The 20,482-nt window shown below is 36.6% G+C and overlaps 2 protein-coding genes across 4 annotated transcripts; both read left to right on the top strand.

Moving 5' to 3' along the window:
* The first annotated feature begins 334 nt into the window (after positions 1-334).
* On the top strand, positions 335-10,677 carry LOC107040276 (ataxin-2). Of its 3 annotated transcripts, none has more exons than XM_015260309.1 (6): positions 335-422; positions 1,578-1,852; positions 1,959-2,070; positions 3,186-4,886; positions 4,962-5,148; positions 8,075-10,677. In XM_015260309.1, exons 2-6 carry the CDS (start codon positions 1,815-1,817, stop codon positions 8,602-8,604), a joined length of 2,568 nt encoding a protein of 855 aa, XP_015115795.1. In that variant the 5' UTR covers positions 335-422; positions 1,578-1,814; the 3' UTR covers positions 8,605-10,677. The 3 variants fall into 3 exon arrangements, with proteins under 3 accessions (XP_015115795.1, XP_015115803.1, XP_015115787.1); XM_015260317.1 differs by lacking the exon at positions 335-422 and adding an exon at positions 445-964 and having other exon boundaries at positions 4,962-5,136; XM_015260301.1 differs by lacking the exon at positions 335-422 and adding an exon at positions 445-964.
* Positions 10,678-11,624: 947 nt separating this feature from the next.
* On the top strand, positions 11,625-20,155 carry LOC107038804 (probable ATP-dependent RNA helicase DDX55 homolog). Its single transcript, XM_015258090.1, has 5 exons — positions 11,625-11,813; positions 11,990-12,097; positions 13,903-14,172; positions 18,651-19,901; positions 19,997-20,155. The coding sequence occupies exons 1-5, from the start codon at positions 11,640-11,642 to the stop codon at positions 20,033-20,035; spliced, it is 1,842 nt and encodes a 613-aa protein (XP_015113576.1). The 5' UTR covers positions 11,625-11,639; the 3' UTR covers positions 20,036-20,155.
* The last annotated feature ends 327 nt before the right edge of the window (positions 20,156-20,482 follow it).

Below are 20,482 nucleotides of genomic sequence, written 5' to 3'. Positions count from 1 at the left end.
ACAGTATTGTGAAATTTTCATGAATCCTCATGAATCTCTGGAACACTGTGAAGAACTCGTGAAACCTGTTTTTTCGCGAGGCAAAGGGGACGCGAGTAAAATTGCTATTGCGATTTTCTCGATTGAAAATGCAAAAAAGTGTGACATCACAACTTGAGCCACCCCCTCCCCCTCTCCGCCCAAACCGTCAGAAACTACAGACCCCCCATCCGGTCTCATCATTTACCGAAATATTCGAATAGCCCCTAAAATATCCTCCGATTGCAGGAAATTTAAACCAAACAATATGGATATCGCGGCAATGAGCATTGCCGGGTTAGGTTAGTCAGTCTCCCGTGCCAACGCATTCCGGTGTTTCATAAAAAGTTATTGCTCCCAAAAATCTCCCTCCCATGTTTCGTCATCATCAGTGAAAATCACCAGTAAGTCTGTCAGTTTCTCCAATATCCCGCGAGTTAACACAAGTAAAATAAAGAATGAAAAACCGTAACCGCCTATAAATGAACATGAGCTGAAGATTGAGTGAACGCGTCCCTCTGGCAAATTCCCATGTAACTCACGCCGATGACCTCACCCTATTGGCCAAGAACGAGAAAAAGCCATAGTGGAACGTTGGGTGTAAAGGGGAATGGAACAGGCTGCATAATTGTTCCACAATTTTCACCGAGGAAAGGATAGACAGAGAGAAAACGGGAAAAATTTGTCGTGTACATGTAACTTGGGCTTTTGGCACAAGAAAGTTTATACACTTCCCGTTCGCCACATGTTGATTAATCGTGCATTACTCGATAAACGACGATTGGAATACAATAGTTCTGGGTGTTGTACGGACAACATTGACGCGTGTCACACGCGATTAAATTAAAACGAGTTATTGTTGATCCAAAGGATTAATAATATTTTAGAATTAAGCTGAACCGTTGAGACGGCACTCGTCAACGACAACGTCGAGCACCAATAAAAGGTAGAATAACGACGATTCACGTATCATCGAGAGAGTGCGGTATTATTCGTCTAGTCTCAAGTACAAAAGAAAGAGGGTAGAAGTAACATTGGCGTTTGTTGAGAAAAATAGAGTGAGGGAGCGAGAGAGAGACATAGAGTGACAGAGGGGGGGGGGGAGAGAGAGAGAGCAGGAGTGGAGAGTTACGTCACTCAACACGATACATAAAAAACGGGCAATTAAGGAAATTATTTCTCTTTCCATTAATTGCTCCTTTCCTCTTATGTTACAATCCTCTCTCAAACATTATTTTTTATTATTTTTTACGAATACAAACTTAACCAAGTTTCATCAGTCTCGAATATTTTTATCGGTGTAGAAATCAGACGACAAGAACAACTGGATTGACATAGTCATAGTTGTTCGTTAATCATATCATTTGTTTCCGTATTTATTTCTACACATTGGATATAAATTTTACATCTTCAATCTGTGTTTATAACCGCGCGCCTCTTTTCCAAACGATACTACACCCCAAAGGCGCGTCGCCAGTATAACCTAGAATAAAAAAGGAATACAAAATAATTACTTGTTTGAAATTGTTCAAGTTGTTTTAACAAATCGAGCTTTGCAGGGCTATAAACGTTGGAACACACGCATATATTGAAGGAAATTACTGTTCTCGTCAACAAGTGCAGAGAATCATTGTTGTTTTTTTTTGTTGTGATCAACTGGAAAGACAATTTTTAATACACGGGTGTACGGTAACATTATCAAAATTCCGGTCCCCACTAAGAAACGAGAAGGCGCTCAGCGTACTGGCGATAAGTATTCGCGATACAGTAGCGAAGATACTTCGTCTGGTAGCAGAATGAATAACAAGAGGAAGAATCGTGCCAATCCAACAAGGTTTGTACTTTATCCAATGTACGTGTCATGACTGTCGCAAAGAGCAGTTTATAAGGAGAGACGGGAAATTGATGATGAAAACACTTGAAATGTTTATTATTTTCAGGTCCCCGCGGGCCCGGGGTCCCCAGGAGAGGACTCCAGTGGCAGCAGAGGGTGTCTACAACAATGCACATTTCATGCACGCTGTGACGAGTCACGTTGGCAATACAGTTCAGGTAGTCTCCAACGTGTCCATGAAAACAGCAAAATGCAAGATTTTCATGACACAGAGACAAAATTTCGACTTTGGCTCTCCTAGAGATGAAGATGAATTGCCCGCATTAGAAGGATTAGATTCCGCTGATTCTAAATCCGTTGACAGAATTCCTGAAGGCCTAGTTTGAAGGAAAAAAAAATGTTAGTTCCCAAAATCACCGAAAACCGTTAAATTCAAAATTCAATAATAGAATAATGCGTGCACCAGTCGGACTGAAATGAAATATTTGGAAAAAATATTTTTTTGTTTTCTCAGTGTTTTTTTAGGGTTAAATGTAATTTTCAATGCCTAGTTACTGAATTTATTGAAAATTATTCCGTGCGTCAATCGCAAAAAACTGTCTATTCATAAATCTCGATTCTCTCATTTTTAACTTTCTGGCCCGAAGGGAGGGTGTTATTGTAATGACCCCGAAAATCGATTGTGGAAATTTCATGATTTCTCCACGTTTCATGACCTCTAGAAACTCTGCAACACTTTTTAGGGACCGGTCTGTATGTGTGGATGTGTGTGAATATGTGAGCAAAATTTTGTGCTACGATTGTTCTCGAACAAACGATGCGATTCAATTTTATTTCACCCAATCGATGTGTTTTCATTTAACTTAGAACTGATTAGATTTTGAAGAACATCGCCTCAGCGGTTCTTTAGATTTTGCAGTAAAACTTGTGAAAAAACGTCGAAAAATGACATTTTTTACCAATTTGATGATTCCTCTCAGAAAAACAATAAGATGGATTTCTTGTCATGATAATTGATGCAGCTTTAATTAATGGGTCACACCCACTCCAACCCACCTGCAATTCAAATTTTTTTGAATTTTATTTGAGTCCGATTGGTGCACGTGTTTTTTTTTATTGAATTTTTAATTTAACGATTTTTGGTAATTTTGGGAACTTTAACATTTTTTTTTTCTTTAAAACTAGAAGACCTGGAGGAATTCTGTTAACGGATTCAGAATCAGCAGAGTTCAATCCCCCCAATGCGAATAATTGCATCTCTAGAAGAGCCAGGGTTGAACTTTTGTCGGACTGTGTAAATGACCTGTTTTTCTCATTGAAATTTTCACTCTAGATTCAAACCCAGAATGGATCCCTCTATGAGGGCATATTCCGTACATTCTCAAGTCAATTTGAGGTAGTCCTCGAGATGGCACATCGTGTGGATAGTACAGGAAAAATAAGTGTTGACACTGTTGTCGAGAAACTGATATTTAAACCACAAGATATTATAACAATGTCAGCTAAAGACGTTGATCTTGATTATGCTATAAGAGACACGTTCCAGACTGACACAGCAATTAGTAAATTTAATGGACTGGTAGGTGAGAAGGAATTGGAGCCATGGGATGCACCCATGTCAATGAATGGTGATGAATACGATCTAGACAGTACAGCCAATGGTTGGGATGCTCACGAGATGTTCAGGAAGAATGAGCAGATATACGGTGTACAATCGACATTCGAGCCGTCCCTGTCTGGTTATACGCTGCAACTTCAGCGCAAAGAGACCAAGGAATTCAAGGAGCAGGAGCAGAAGGCTGCAGAAATAGCTAATGAAATTGAGGCACAGCCGAATCACAAGGCACGTCTGGACTTGGAGAACGGTGATGAAGAGGAGCGTTTTGCCTCTGTAACAAGGCCTGCCAATGACGGCAAATACGTGCCACCACAGAAACGTAATAGTGTGAACAGTGGAAAATATCAGAAGGCAAACCCACCAACTCCATCACCCAGTCCAGGAGCTGGTAAATTTAATCAGCCGTCCCCATCGTCAACCATTAATTCATCGCAGACGAGTAGTTTACCTGTTGTTGGCACTGGTCATCCACCAGTTCAGCAGCAGCAGCAGCAGCAGCAACAACAAGGGCAGCATCCAGGCTCTCACAACATGGGAATGCCACCGAGTGGTGTTGTAGTCCAGTACAACACACCTCCACCGTTTGTACCACCACCCACAACTCAGCCACCACCATCGATACCGGTGATTTCTCCTCAGCAAGCACACATTGGCTTTTCACCACAACAGCAGCAGCCCCAGTCTTCACAACCATCCCAGTCGCAGCAGCCACCTCCAAACAAGCTCAATGTTGATAAACGTGAGCGTCCTGGACGACAGCAGCTCTATCAGGTCGATAAGGCACCACCTGCCCCATTCCCACCGTCTAACACTGTTCCCAGCCCACATCAGCAGGGCCCATCCCCTCATCCACCTCATGCTTCGCATCCCCCTCATGGTCCTCACATGCCTCATACCCCCCTTCAGCAGCAAAACTCGTTGGAGAATCAGAGGGGCGAACTACTGACTCCGAAGCCTGATCACAGAAAAATTTCAACACCGAGGGGACGCGATGAACCCCATGAGCTACGACAATTCTCATCGGACTTCAAACTCGCTGATTCCAACTCCCAGGACACCCCAATCATGTCTAGAAAGCAACAAATTCATCATCAGGAGGCCCACACACCCCAGACAATTCCACAGAGTCATCATCAGCCTGTACACAAGCAGACTCCAGTTACACCAGTTCAATCTGCTCATCAAGCTGTTCATCAGACACCTCAGCTGCCGGAGGAGCCTGTTGTCACGAGTAAACCACCACCTGGTCCAGTCTCGGTGAGGCCTACAACTCCACCTCAACCTGTACAGACGACCCCACCGATGCAGCAGAATATCGCTGAGCCTGCTGTTGAAAAAATCACCACTGCCTTCAAGAAATCAACTCTCAATCCCAATGCTAAGGAATTCAATCCAAATGCCAAACCCTTTACTCCTGTAAGTTGATGGCAAAAAAGATTTTTTTTTTGGCTTGAGAAAATTGGGATTTCTTCATGATAATTAATTTTACAGCGATCACCGAGCACCCCAACACCAAGCAGACCACATACACCACAAACGCCTCAGTACTCTGGTGCTACGATGCCAGCAGGGGCTGTTGTTGTGGGACCAACTTATGTTGTGACGAGTCAACCACCAACGGCATTCACACAGCAGCAGGCCCAACCTGGCACGAGGTTCCGGAAGGGTCAGTATCTAGGTATCGTAGAACAATGAACATGGTTTTATATCTCATCTTTTTTCTTGATACATTTAACACAGAGAGACCGAAAAGTTTCATGTTTCCAGAACCAAATTACTGCTTTTAAAATTTAAAAACTGGTTAGTCAATAGACATTTTCATAATGGAAATCTGGGGGAAATATTGAGGGGGGAAGTGGACACTTTGGACATTTTTTCCAATGTTCATAACTCAGGAATGAATTTATCAGCAGAAGTCAATCTAGGCTTGCTCTCTCCATGGAAAAAAAATCCTTTTCATTAAAAATTGAATGAATTATTGATATTTCAAAAAAATTCAAAAGTGTCCATTTTGCCCCATTATCCTCTATTCCGTTCATCGAACTGAAAAACCTTCAGAAAAATAATGAAAATTTCTGATAAATATTGACGTTTAAAATGATATACATTTGAGCTTTTAAAAATGATGATTTATATGCAAATTTGGTAAAAGTTTCCAAAAATGCAGTGACTCTCAGGATGAAAAGTTCTATTTCTAGAGAAAAATCTATAAAATTCAGTACCAAAAATTCTGAAATAAAGAACAGTTGGATTTTTGAATAACTGTATAATTAAGAGTGTTAATTTTTTAATAAGGACTTCGCATTCTCAAACAGACATTCTAAAGAGATGAAATTATGGAATGGTTGAACATTAATTTAAGGTTAATTGAGTCAAGTCTCAGATCTCAGCATATGTCGTATACTTTGCAAAACAGAGGATTTATGAACATGAGAAGATTAGTTGGAAAACAGAAAAAATGATCAATTCCAGAGAATGTTTGCAATTTGCAAACCCATGTGTTCTTGAATCAAGAACTCAAAAGTTTTAAGTCCCAAAACGAAGATTTGTGTGAAACAAGATAAAATTTACCTCAATTATATTAAATTTAAGTGAAAATCATTGAGAATGAGTAATTTTTTCTCTGATTTTTAGGGAAAATTGTCGTAAAATAAATTTCAACACGACAATGTTGAAAAATTTGAAAACTTGCTGGAAACTAGAAACTTTTTTGCTCTGTGCACCATAGAATTGAATGGTTCCGACTAAATCCATAAAATTATTAAGACGGAACATTTCAATATTTCATACTTTTTTCAACTATTCAATTCCGTTGTAAAGTGATAAAATAGGTCAGTTTTTAGAGAACATTTCTGAATTTGAACTTTTTCAAATCCCAAGATGTTTATTACAAATTGATCTTATTACTTGTTTTATCTCTTCACCACTGAATCAATGAAGAAAAACCTCCTTTTGAGATTGTCATGGTATGGAGAAAATAGGACGAGTCACTTAACAAAAGTTAAGAATAAATTTCGAATAGATTTCAAGACGTTATTTTCTTTTTAAATATTAAATTCAGTACCGAAGATGGTTTCTGAAAAATGTTCCTGAATGTAAGAGTAGTAACAATTTTCGTCTGCATACGAGTTCTGTATCTCTGGAAATTCCTCTACACTGAGAGAAAAATGAACAAGTTCTTAAACAAGTCTGTTGGCCCAGTAAAATCGTTAGTTGAAAATTACCAAAAAAATAATTGTCTGGTTCGAATTTGAAAGTCAAAAAAAAGAATAAGTGCTCTGCTTTCAACAGCAACGAAATATTTGGCCCAAGAAGTGTATCATTCATACAAGACAGCCTTTTCAGGATAAAAATATCTTTTATTGAGGAAAATTTATCAAGAAATATTTTGTCCCCAAGTTACAACATTGTTGTAATATCATTATTACTATTTCATTTAAAAATTCATTTTTTGCCTGTGATTATTGAATAGCCGAAACGACGAACTACTATCCCTCGTTTCATATAAAACGAACATTTTGCAGCAGCAAAATACGTATGAGAGCATCGAATAACGAAGAAGTAGTGCTAGAAATTACATTTCTCGCTTGCACAGAGAATTTTTTTTTTTTGAAAAGACTCAATCTATTTTTGCAGTAAAAATTTCTAATCTTGGCGCACGCTTCGCATGTTTGCCACAAAAAACTCCTTTTTTGCTTCCGAAAGCCTTGTTTTTGACCGATTTTTCAATTTTTTACTGTTGATTGCAAATGGCCTAGAATATTATGAAACGTGAAGAAATGATGTTTTTAGGGTCATGTTTGTATGTATGTATCCACCAACTTGGGTTTTTGGTGATTAATTTTTAGAAACTTCAACATAAATACGGTGAAATTTGTAGATAAAAATATGAAATTTTGGCTCATTGTAGCTATTATTGATCTCAACTCTGGCGCGCTATTTCAGCTCAATCGGTCGGGAAGTTCCTGAGATATAACAACTTGTTTAAATTTCGTTTTTCCTCAATATCTCAAAAACTCCTGCACCGATTCCAAATTTTTGTTTTCAAAATACTCGTCTCGATAGCTTCTATGTAGGTCAATCAGAATATATAGACTCTTTAACACACAGTTTGGAGATATTGCCGTTTCTCCATTTTTCATGAAGAATTTTGTACACACGATAACTTGAGAAAAAATGGGAATAGCAAGTTGAAATTTGGTATGATTTAGCTCTTACAATTCTGAAGGGTGGTACTTTGAACAGGCGCAACCGGCCGAGCAGTTTCGGAGATATTTAACCTTTTGTGTAAATCGTTTTCACTAAAAAGTTGAATATTTTCCTGTAGACATCCTGTAGCATGCGATCCATTCGGAAGCTTACTACCAATGGAATTGGTAGAAATAAAAAAAGAAAGAGACTAATGACGCAAAAAGTAACGGTTACATGCCTTCTGTCGGATACGCTCAAACCCCTGCTTGTTTAGCAAACAAACTCTCTTGTTTTTCTCTCAGTGTATCGTCATAATATAGTAAAATTGATTCATTCCATTTCATCCTCTTACAACTCAATTAATGAAAATTATCCATTCAAGTGAAACGTGACAAAGACAATAACAATTTCAGTGCCGATGATGCAACACCGAGCTCCAGACATAGCATCCCAGATGCAGGTGGCAGCAGCAACTGGTCAGCCACTTCTGGCACCGGGCCCTCTGCACCCATCGTTCCAGGTGCCTTACCCAGGTCAACCCGCGTATCAACAGATGGTGCGAATGGTCCCACCACCACCCCACATGGCAACACCACACCCCCACTATCACGAGTCACCTGGACCCCAAAACCCCGGAATACAGTACATTGGTCCTCATGGACATCCCCATCCCCACGTTGGACAGCAACAACCAAGTCAGACTCAGTCACCAGCGAATCCAAATCCACCACATACGCCTGGTGCATATAATCCACCTGGTACTCCACAGCCATCATATCCACAACCGCCGCCCCAAGGACATGCACCAAGTTATCCAATAATGTGTCCACTTATTCCACCCCATCATCTAGGAATTCCACCGCAGCACATGCAGTATCTGCAGCCCCAACCACCACCTGGTGCTCAACAGACTATACCAGTCATTCTACCCCACAATCAGTAGCCGAGACGGAAATCGAGAAGATAGAGTCGTTGGTATTTTTCTTCACTTGATAAAACAAAGGAAACAAATTATTAATGACTAAAACTCATCATGTAAAAACATTTGTTCATCAAGAACGAGATGAGGATTAAGGATGGAGCTAATTAACTTGATCAATCATTCTGTTATTTTTTCTTTTTTCAGCAGTTCTTATTCTTAAATATGATAAGTGAAAATGCAATCATGTTCACGACACTCGGTAAATAATTTGCTTTTCTTGGAAAAATGGAATAACTTCATTCCTCTCCTAACAATCGCCATAATTATGCTCAATTACTGTACCTTTATATTTGTTTCCAATGGGTACTGAGCCTTGTGGCGGTGTATTCCATTCTTATTCACTCATCTTGGATAGATCGGAGATTCGGTGATGAACAATCAAGACGAGAAATTGTTGGATCATCATGTTGCGTACGGTGACTCCTGACAATTACGAATCTATTCTCTCGATAGGATAATATAAAGAAAAATATCGTGAAAACCCAATGGAACTCACAAGCAGTCATCAATGATTGCTTGACTAGCCATCCGTACGATTTGGGTTTTTTAAATAGACTTTGCAAGATAAGGTAGAAACAACAATTATTTACCATAGTTAATCCATTAATGAGAACCAAGGGATAATTTTTATCATCAATCGACAGTTATTTTGAATTAAAATTTATTTGAAATGTGAGTCACTTGAATTCTACATGGCTCTAATAACTAAAAATTTATTTTACTGAAGATCGTCTCAGTTTCAACAAAAAATTCTATATAAAAAAAATATCAGAATAAATGAAGAAAATATATGAAATTGATGACTACGATCTGTTCACAGTAACCATTATCAATCTTAATCGATTTATGATGCAGCTGTAAGCTCAAGTAGATTCACCCGGATTATCATGTAGACCCGCTGCGCTCTGTAGTTTGAAAACATTTTACAAAAATTAATCGTAAAAGAAGGCACCCAAAGGTAAACGAGGAAAAAAAACGCTACGACTTTTGTAATAAATCGAACCATCCAAATGTTCGAATTTTATATCTTGAATCGGCGTCAATGTAGTGTAACAAATAATATTAAAACACGAATACGAATATCGAAATTGTTGGAATGTTCTACGATGTTGGAGGAGAGAAAAGAGGTGCTTAGTATATTTTTTTCTCGCACCGGAGAATGTCTAATTTGGGGGGACGCCTGGAACATTCAAATTGTCGAATAAAAATTCGATGAGATTGCAGGCAATGAACTGCACTGACATGCGAAGCAGGCGCTCCGTTAATCTCTTGATGTTGAGATTCTTTTTATTTCTCTTGTAATTGAAAACAATGACACGAAAACACTCAGGTAGTGACTATCGATTTCATTACATTTATTTGCGATAGATTTCCCGTGAATTGAATGAACGTGACTTTGGGCATTCATCATATGAGGGAAATTATCAGTTATTTGCCTGTCAAGGTGTTAATGAAGTTATTAAGATCCTGAAGAGAGTAATATAAAATGAAATTGAATTAACAAAAAAATGGAGTTCTTGGGGAGACGTGTTCATACATTTTGGAGGTGATTTAAATCAAGTATTGTGAACCATAAAAGTCTGATGGAAATCGCAATGAGTTAAAGTAGGGCAACTTATTTGAAAATGAACATTAGGCGTGAGGGTAAAAACAAAATTAGGAATCGAAGTGAATATGGGAATGACAATTAAAAAAAAAGAAAAATAAAACTGCCTGTGAATGACAGCTGAGAATTGAGATAGCGTGAGAAATTGATGTGTATGGGGGAAATTGTCACGTTGTAATGAGAGAGAGAGAGAGAGAGGAAGAAATGTGCGAGGATGACAGATGTAGAGAGAGGGAGAGAGTGAGCGAAAGGAATATTGCAAGAATGACAGTTGTGAGAGCTTTTAAAAAATGCTGGGAAAGTGCTAAATGGAATTTCTTCTTCACGAGTTCGAGACGTGGCATTGTTGGACACAAATTTTATATCTGAAAGATTAACGAAATACGAATGGAACATCAAAATAAAGGGAATGAGAAGAATACTTGGAATTTTTTACCTTTTTTTCAATTTTACACTCCTTTTTGCTTCCGAATGGAAGCTTTGTAATCGTTCAAATTGCAGTTTTAGATTTTTTGTGTTACAATGTTTTTCTTCAATTGTTCGCTAATGACTGGATGGACATGAATTTTTTTTTTCAAATGTAGGTATTGTTGAGCCCTATCAATTGCCATTAATTAAATTTCAATTGATTAGTTTTTAAAATTTTTTAATTTTTTCGACATTTGATTGTCGAAAAAAATCAAAAATTTAATTTGAGGAATTTCTCTTCTAAAATTAAGTAAGGAGTTTTCGAACACCAAAAAGGAAGCATCCGTGAGAGCAAGCAAACAAAATAGACTTTCAACGAATAAACATTGAAATAAACCCATTGTAGGTTAATACATAAATAAAAAAAAAAACACATGAAATATTAGCCAGACTAACAGAAGATTGATAGACACATGATCATTTTATCCGTTCGTAATCTGTAAATCGAAAAATGTCGGTAAAGAACAGTATTCAACAGTTGTTGTATTTCAATGAAATTGTAATTTAAATAAGGAGGTGTTGTTCTCGTTCGAGAGGAAGTTTATTACTGACTACTGGAGGAGGGATTCTTATAAGCCTTAGAAGAATCTAAGGGCAAAACCTTAGAAAAATAGCGGATTTTATGAAAATTGAGGAGTGAGAGTTAAATCGCGGTTGCGACTTAATTGCTTTATTGCGCTTTCAAAGGAAATGCGGATTTGTTTGATTAGGATGGGGACTGGATTTGGGACCTTGGGAGGTCTTAAGTTTGTAGATAAATAAGTGAGAATATTTAGTTGTTCAAACAACAAAATAATGTGGGTATGCAACACACTTATGCATCAATATTTTCCCATTTAAATAGTGCCTTCAATAATGTTGATAAAGAAGATCGCGCATCTACAACTATAGAGAAAGTACACACGTGCACGCACGTGGGTGAATGTCAAACATCATAACCTCTACTCAACACAGGCATGGATTGTGCACGAAGATGACAAAAAATAACAGTAATAGCATGGAAAAACAAAAATGGACAGATTTGCAAGTCAAACTGAGTGATTCTATTCTGAATACACTCAAAGAATTGAAATTCACCTCTCCAACACCAATTCAAGTAAATTCATTGATATTTAATTATTTATCTTATTTATTTATATATTTGTTTATTCAAGTCAAGACAGTCGAGGCCAATTACTATCCAATAGATAATACTATTCAAATGAAGAATTCGCCAAAATATTGAGAACTACCTGAAGATTATTTTCTTCAGATTAATTTTTCAATTTGCAGACAGCATGTATCCCAATTTTATTGAATGGAAAAGATGTTGCAGCCGAGGCAGTAACTGGCAGTGGCAAGACTCTAGCATTTTTGATTCCCTTATTGGCGCTCTTACAGGTACCGAATGACTATTTCCTACTTAGTGTTTGTTATTGTAATTTTTCGAAATACAGTGAGGAAAAAAATAATTTTTGCCAAATGTCTATTTACTTCAGAGCAGTATTTATTTTTTCAATACCGTATTTCTTCAGCCAAATCATTTCCAAGGCAATTCTCATTAGGTTTCAATTATGAGAATTTTATTACTCTAGAAGATGATCATGTTAGTTATGACCTTGAGTGAACTCCCTCAATTATTATAAACATTAAAAAATTAATCGAAATTCGTCCCTGTAGAAAATGAAAAATTTAGGAAAAATTAATTATCATTGGGAGAGTTCATCCAAGATCATGTTTAATATAGTCATCTGCTAGAGCAACATGATTGTCATAATTGAAACCCAATCAGGCTCGCTTGGGAATGACTCGATTGGAGAAATACGATTTTAAAAAAATAAATGCTTCTCTCAAGTAAATGAATATTTGGCAAGAATAATTTTTTTCTCAGTGCACCGCTTGATTGTTGGTATTAACCCCTTTTCTGTTGTTTATGTTCAATTTATTACTAAAATTTTTTCTTCTCGTATACCCTTTCGGGTCTTCACGATTTGTTCCCTTCCCACTCCCCAATCCCCTGTAGCGCATTCGCCGAAGGACAAGGGAAAACCTCATTTGAGGGAAAAACCTGCCCAGGTACAGTCGTCTCTTGCGAGACTCCCGCTCGACAATAAAACCGTGAGATTTTTAGAGTGTCACAAATTTTTCGCCCCCCCCCCCCCCCCCCCCCNAATCCCACACTCCAACCACACAGCCACCGCCGTCGGTCAATTTAATACTATTAACTATGTCTTCATTCATCGACATCTCCTAATAAAACAAGGGTATTTCAATTTTCTTTTTAAAACAAGGGTATCTCAAAATTCATGTGAAAAATCGTCTAAAATCTTACGTTTTCCTTCCCTTGGCAGCTGTATAAATGGTATGAATGCATCAAAAAGTACAAATAACATGAAGTAATTCGCAGTGGAAGAGAAATAAAATGATTTGAGAGCTCCGTGAGACTTAGAAATGGATGCGAACAACAAGTTTTCACATGAATTTTGAGACATCGTAATCTTAATGCGAATTTTGAGATACCCTTGTTTTAAAAAGAAAATTGAAATACCCTTGTTTTATTAGACGTCGACATAACTGGTTTAATTATTAACGAGACTAAACATTAATCGAATCATGAGCCTGATGAAGCTAAAATAATTAGCGAAACGTCGCTACGTGACAATTAGATAAATGTTTTTGTTTTTTCCAACATGCCCTTGATATTCTTGTCTACTGAGGTGAATAGGTGCCAATTCCTGATCGTTTAAGGGAAATTCGAGTTTCGTGGTAGGATCTGAAATAGAAGAATGACCTAAACGGGAATATAATGGCTTCCGTACCTTCGAGAATATTTTAATCACTAAAAAAAATTATAAGACGACAAAATAAGAAAACAAAATAATTAAATTAAAAAATGGTTAAATGCAACCGAAGCCCCTATTTTCTGGACGACTGGGTGATATTTTTTTTATTTACTAAAAGTCGATCAATAGAATAAATAATTGATCACATGATTATACGCGAGTAATATTATTGAAAAATGAAATAATCAGTTATCACAATTTGGATTTTATTATTTACGGAATATTCAATGGAAGTAGAAATCGTAACCCCCGTCCAGAAACTGACCTGTTTACCTTATTTGCAATATTCGAGAAAAAAAATACAAGAAATTGATATCTTGCACTTTAAACAATAAAAAAAAATGATATCTTTCTCAATTTCAGAGGAGAGAAGACGAATGGAAGAAAATTGAAATTGGAGGGATAATAATATCTCCGACGAGAGAACTAGCCACACAGATTAGTGAAGTTTTAGAAAAATTCCTAAAAAAAACAACGTTGAAACAAGTACTTCTGGTCGGTGGTACTACACTGAAGGAAGACATAATGAGATTGAAGAAGGGAGTGAATATCATCGTTGCAACGCCTGGCAGACTGGATGATGTGCTCACCAATTGTAAAGATGTCAATTTAGTGGGGAGCGTTAAATCACTGGTAAATTATTATTTTTAACGAAATTTGATGCATGTTCCAAGGAACTCGCAACTGGCCATCACCCGGGGGCCTTCAGCCAATCACTGGTAAACTTAGCATCTTTATTGTCAGTCAATCAATCAATTTATTCAATGCTAAAGATATACAATCGCGTGTACAGAGGAGTCTGGTGGGCTTTTTGCATTATTGTTATAGTAAAAACCTTGAGGGGGGAAACCACATTGGGAGGCTTGTTTTTATGCTTTTTTAATGAATTTCTTTGAAGGGGAAGAAATGATTCGAATTAATTCAAACTGCGAGGTCATTTTATTCACATTTCAAACTATATCCCAGAATTTTTCCAAGTATTTTTCATGGAAAATTTCAAAGTTATAAACTGCTGTTCATAGAGGTCCGTCATCATATGTTTTTTTATTAATTGAATCAACTTTCAACTAAAAATATTGAAAATTTAGAGGCGTTTGAAAACAAAATTCAACTTTTCCAGAGGTGTGCGAACAGCTCTCAAACCAAACTGAACCGAATTGTGCTATTCGGTTAGCTCACACCATTGAGAATGCCCTGAAGTGACCAAAAACATTGAAAATTCTCCACATTGTACCCGCTTTCCCCATCTCGATAGTAGATATTTTCTTTTATTTTCTTTGTTGAAGTGACGTTTTTCACGGAAAAATTCAAGAAACAAAGTGGTTAGTAGCTTCGTTATATCCGAAAATAGATTTCTTTGGTTCGATTTTTTTTCTTTTTTCCGCTTCACCCCATTCTTTGTGATCTCAAAAGCTTTGATAAGTAGACAATTCCTTCGCGAATAAAAATATTTGGAGACCGGAAAAAGTTGGTATGGAAGACAGAAAATGAAAACGAAAAAAAAAGTTGAGGGAAATTTCATTTTTGGATGCAAAAAAAGAAAAAAAATTGCCGTTGAGGTACGACAAGGGGGTACAGCGCGAGATTTTCAACTTTTTTTGCGATTTTGGCACATTTCTGATGGAGTGAGGTAATTAAAACCATGTTAAATCGAGAGCATGAAAAATTTCCATCGGATATTCCTAGTCAAACTCAAAAATGTTTTTTTATCTCCCAAAAGCCAAATCTTTCCAAAAATTTAAAAATCTAAATAATTCACCTGTTGTGAATGGAAATTAAAAAAAAATTGGACAACAATTTCCCTAGATCTCTCAACTGTTCAGTAGCGAAGCCCTAAAATGGTTTAAATCATTTTTGACTCTTGGTCATTTTTCAATGAACAGCTCGGAATCTGAGGTAGGTATCAAAATTTTTGCCATAACCTTTTTTGTAGGGAAAAGTAAGAGCTACACAAAAGCTTTTCACTTACATTTGTCGTTTAGTCATGGGAACAAGTTTGAGAACCACAAAGTTCGAATTTTTCGAACGAATATTCGAATTTTGAACAATTCGGTTCAATGTTCCAAGCGAACAATAGTATTCCGTTCGACTCGAATAGTTCGTCACTTTGAACAGTTCGTATACCCCTAAAAATTATTCACCATTGATAATTTCTTGCATTAATTCTGACTTCGACGAGAGTAACAAATTAATTCATCAAATTCGCTCTACAATTATTTTTTTTAACAGTAGTTGTTCATTCGACTAGGGTATCATATACATTTGGAATACCCAGAAATATAAATTATTTATCACAAAAGGTTGATACTAACGATAAGTTTCGTATTAAGCATAAAATTTTTATTTATTTATTTTCTATTTTTTAAAGATTTTTTTTACATTTTAATCTTCTCTCTAATCTCGAAATTTTTTTTCTCATAAGAAGCTGTGTTATTTTGCCACTCCTGAATTAATTATTAGCAATAACACTAGACTGCCAATTGCGTGCGAACTCAACCAGAATGTTTTTTTCATACCAACGTCTGTTTAGAATTTATTTCAGATTTTCATCTTCAGAATCTTAAATATAATAAATCTGTTGCCCATTCTTTGGCCGCGATTTACGCAAAAACGATTAAATGGATGTCAATGGTATTTTTGCTTCCGAATGGAAGCTTTGTAATCGTTCAAAATTAAGTTTCCAATTTTTTTGTATCAGGGTAACTAAATATGGCCTAAAAAGTCTAAATATGCGATTTTTAGATGGTGTCTGTATGTATGTATGTGTGTGTACTTTTTTCAATGTTTTTTTCGCAATTTTCTTTATAGGAGTTTGATGAAATTTCATGAATTTTTCCATGGATATAATTTTTTCATGGATATAGACGTTAATAAAGTTGAATTATTCATAGAGTTTGTGAAATATTGGTATTAAAAAAACGATTTTTCGACGCTCATTCCAAGAATTGTTATCAGAATGAAATGAATCATGGCTTGAAAAATTTGTATTGATAATCTCTTGATTCTGTCAGAACATGATGCGGATCGCATCTTTAGATGCATTGATATATCACTGTTGAGCTACAGCATATAGTTTGTAAGATTTTAATTTTTTTAAATTTTTTTCATGATAAACTGGAAAAATTAACAGTCATATATTATCAATGAGATCATGCCTCAAAAAGATTGTTTTGGTGCTTTCTCGATGAAGTGCAAAGATGATGAAAACAGCAAAACCATTTATTAAGTTGCATAGTAGCAATATGACGGGTTAGATCATATGCCGGTTATATATGGGGTAAAAGGGGTCATATAAAAGTTGTACGGGGCCATATGCGGGTTATATGAGGTCATTTGGAAGGTATCTGAGGTCATATGGTGTCATAATGGGCTCATGTGGGGTTATATGAAGTGATAAGGGTTCATATGAGGTTCATATAGGGGTTGTATGAGGTCATATTGGAGTAATATAGCATTATATGGGGTTATCTGGAGGTCATATAGAGTCATATGGAGTCATATATAGGCGTTAAATGAGAGTAATATGGTGTTATGGAGTCATATAAGGATCGCATCAGCTCATACAAGAGTCATATGGGGGTCAGACGGGATTATATGAAGTGATATGCAGTCATGTCGGCTTATATATAGGGTCATGTGGGGCCACATAGATGTCACATGGAGCCAGATGGGGTCATATGGGGGTTCTATGGGTCCATAAAAGGGTAATATATGGATCATAAGAGAGTCATATGGGTGTCACTATTCAAAACAATAAAAAATAAGAGTAATAAATTTCAAAAATCGAGAATTCATTCGGACGCATAGTGCTAATTTGTTAGTAACATATAGTACAACCCATATACAGAAAATGCGATTATCCGCTTGTTACTATTGCATAGTTTAGGGTCCCCAATCAGCTTTAGGCTATAAGTTATTGCGATACAAGTTGTTACGGTGCCTAGTTTAATATGCAACTTACTAGTAGAGCTTTCTGGAAATTTCTAGAATACTTTAGAATTTTCGCGAATATTTTTGAGATTTCTACAAAGTTTGAGGATATTCTCGTGTTTTGTAGAATGTTCGAAAATATTCTCGGGTTTTCTAATAAATTTTTTTTTGTTCCAATTAAGCAATTTAATTTTAGATTCTAATTAACTAGATGAGTGGGTCGGCTTCGCCCAGGCAGAAGAAGAAAAAATGAAATACCAGGATTTTTGAAAATTCCTGCAATTAAAAAAACACCTCAATGATTCCGTTTTTTCTAGAACACCCGAGAAGTCAAGAAAATTTGAGGGTTTTCCAAAGAAATTAAGAAAATTTTTGGTTGTTTTTCTCAATTGCAGGAATTTTCAAAAATCTCGGTACTTAATTTTTTTTCTTCTGCCCAGGCGAACCCGGGCCACACAGTTATTTAAAGTTATGTTTATACTACTTCAAATTCCAAAAATTACTATTTAATTAGTTCGTAAATTGTTTTCATTAGCAATTCAAAATTTCATGAACGTATTCAAAACGCAAAAATCTCAAACCTGAATTCTTCTCAAAATTTTCGTTGCACGAAGAGAAATATTCAGTAAAAATGATGGAACAATTCACGTAATCCGCAATGGCGAATCGCTTTCCGGCAATTTTTATAAGAATAGAAGAGAAGAAATCTGAAACTCTCAGTGAATTTTCAGGTTCATCACCGAATAAAGTACGAAATTGTCACGTCATTTTTCCCGAAGAAGTAAAATCTTACAGAAACTTCCCGACTTATTATGCCTCCAAAATAAAAAATTCTTGAACGTTCAACAATTTTTATGAAGCTGGTGAGTTTATTTCTACGTTCCGTTCCATAAAATTTCTCAATCGTTAGGGAAAAATTACGGAACGACTTGTTGTCGCCACAGCGGTGAGTTATCAGACGGGTGGTTAATTTTTACAAAATAAATCGTAGAATTTACGTGGCGATTCGTACAATTTTAATTCCGACTCACACTTTTTATTGAATTTTACTTCGCTCGCGGACTACGTTTCGAAACGTAATTTTTACGTTTTTTTCTGGTAATTTGTATTGAATTTTTCTCTCCGAGTGCAATGATAACATCCACAAACAACTAATGTCAATGAATATCGTTCTGCTTCAGGAACTTCTAATTTTAGACGAAGCAGATCGACTCCTCGACCTAGGCTTCTCCGCAACCCTAAACTCAATCTTCAGTTACCTCCCCAGACTGAGAAGAACAGGCTTATTCTCAGCCACCCAAACGAAAGAAGTCCAGCAGTTGATACGAGCTGGTTTGAGAAATCCAACTCTGGTGTCCATCAAAGAGAAATCAAGTGTCTCAACCCCTCTCTTACTCAGCAACTATTACACGATCATCAATGCTGAGGGGAAGCTAGCATCTCTCATTCATTTCATAAACTCCAAAGGCACAAATCTCAAGTACATGATCTTCTTCTCAACATGTGCCTGCGTGGACTATTTCAGTCACGTCATTGACACCATGTTGCCTTCAGCAAAAGTCCTCGCACTCCACGGAAAGATGAAGGGAAAACGTCACAAGATATTCGATGAATTTCGTCAGATAGACAGTGGCATTCTAGTATGCACGGACGTAATGGCCCGTGGGATTGACATACCAGAGGTCGACTGGGTGCTCCAGTATGATCCACCAGCGACAGCCAGTAGCTTCGTGCATCGTTGTGGGAGAACTGCTCGCATCGGCAACGAAGGCAATGCGCTACTATTTCTTTTAGAAACAGAGGATGCATACATTGATTTCATAAAACGAAATCAAAAAGTCGAGATGGGAGAAATGGTTGTGAAAGTCGACGACAATTTCATCGAAAAGTGTCTCAAATGCATGAGGAATATCCAGACAAAGGATCGTCTACTATTCGATAAAGCAAATCGTGCATTCGTCTCCTACATTCAATCCTACAACAAACACGAATGTAACTTGATTCTGCGATTGAAAGATTTACATTTTGGAAGTGTGGCCATGTCCTTTGGACTCCTCCAGTTACCAAAAATGCCGGAGTTAAAGGGACGTGATGTTGCGAATTTTCACGGAGCCAATGTAGACATTAACAAGATAGCTTACAAAGACAAACAGCGTGAGCAAAAACGCCTTGAAAAACTCAATATTTATCTTGATACTGGGATCTGGCCGAGCAAGGATAAACGCCGGGCCAAACAGACTGAGCCTTGGTCCGAGGCAAAAAAGAAAAAACTCGAGAGGCAGGAGAAGAAAGGTAAAAAAAGGGAGAAGAGAAATAAACGAATTGAGGCTGGTAATGCAAAACCTGTTAAGAAAAAGAGAAAAGCTACAGAGGAGGATATCGAGGAGCTTGCGAGGGACATTGCCTTGATAAAAAAATTGAAGAAGAAAAAGGTAATCTTTATGTTCAACTTATTTATTCAGCCGACTTGCGATAAGATTACAGTGTTTTCATAATTGATAAATTGCGTGAATTTCCTACGTTGCAGATATCACAAGAGGAGTTTGACGAAGAGTTTGGTGTGTAAAATCGTTTTTCTTTACTTTGTTGTTGTACTAGTTTATTTGATTTTAGATTATTTCCATTTCCGTCTTCACAATTACATTAATTTAATTTTATCCAATCTTATTCTTATTATATACATTTTTTCTTTAATTGACAAGTTACAACATTGAATGAAGAAGAATTATGTTAAAAATCAATAAAAAATGTTTCTTTTGAGATTAAAGCAAATACAAAACAATAGAAAAATCTCTCCATGTATTCCTGAAAATTTTAAAAATGTATTTTTACTTTCATGTGGTAAAATGATATTGGCACTTCTCATTCCTATGGTCGGATTCCAATCACTATTATGAAAAGGAAATGAAAAAAGAATCAAAAGATATTTTTTCTCCTTTTATATCATCCGGAACTTTTTTTTTTTTTTTTTGTTTAAAGTGCTCAAATCTACATGATTTATTTACACTATGGG

This window comes from Diachasma alloeum, unplaced genomic scaffold (genome assembly GCF_001412515.2).
Source record: "Diachasma alloeum isolate Michigan unplaced genomic scaffold, Dall2.0 Dall_scaffold_00178, whole genome shotgun sequence".
Lineage (NCBI taxonomy): Eukaryota > Metazoa > Arthropoda > Insecta > Hymenoptera > Braconidae > Diachasma > Diachasma alloeum.
The sequence above is the reverse complement of the archived record's forward strand: the minus strand, read 5'-3'. Positions and strand labels throughout refer to the sequence as shown.

Bases quoted from the DNA above. Each gene is read 5' to 3' on its own strand.
- LOC107038804 (XM_015258090.1), top strand. From the start codon at position 11,640: ATGTCAAACATCATAACCTCTACTCAACACAGGCATGGATTGTGCACG. The intron at 14,173-18,650 runs GTAAATTATTAT...GTTCTGCTTCAG, and splicing joins TGGGGAGCGTTAAATCACTG to GAACTTCTAATTTTAGACGA. The intron at 19,902-19,996 runs GTAATCTTTATG...CCTACGTTGCAG, and splicing joins AAAAATTGAAGAAGAAAAAG to ATATCACAAGAGGAGTTTGA.
- LOC107040276 (XM_015260309.1), top strand. From the start codon at position 1,815: ATGAATAACAAGAGGAAGAATCGTGCCAATCCAACAAG. The intron at 4,887-4,961 runs GTAAGTTGATGG...TTAATTTTACAG, and splicing joins ATGCCAAACCCTTTACTCCT to CGATCACCGAGCACCCCAAC. The intron at 5,149-8,074 runs GTATCGTAGAAC...TAACAATTTCAG, and splicing joins CCGGAAGGGTCAGTATCTAG to TGCCGATGATGCAACACCGA.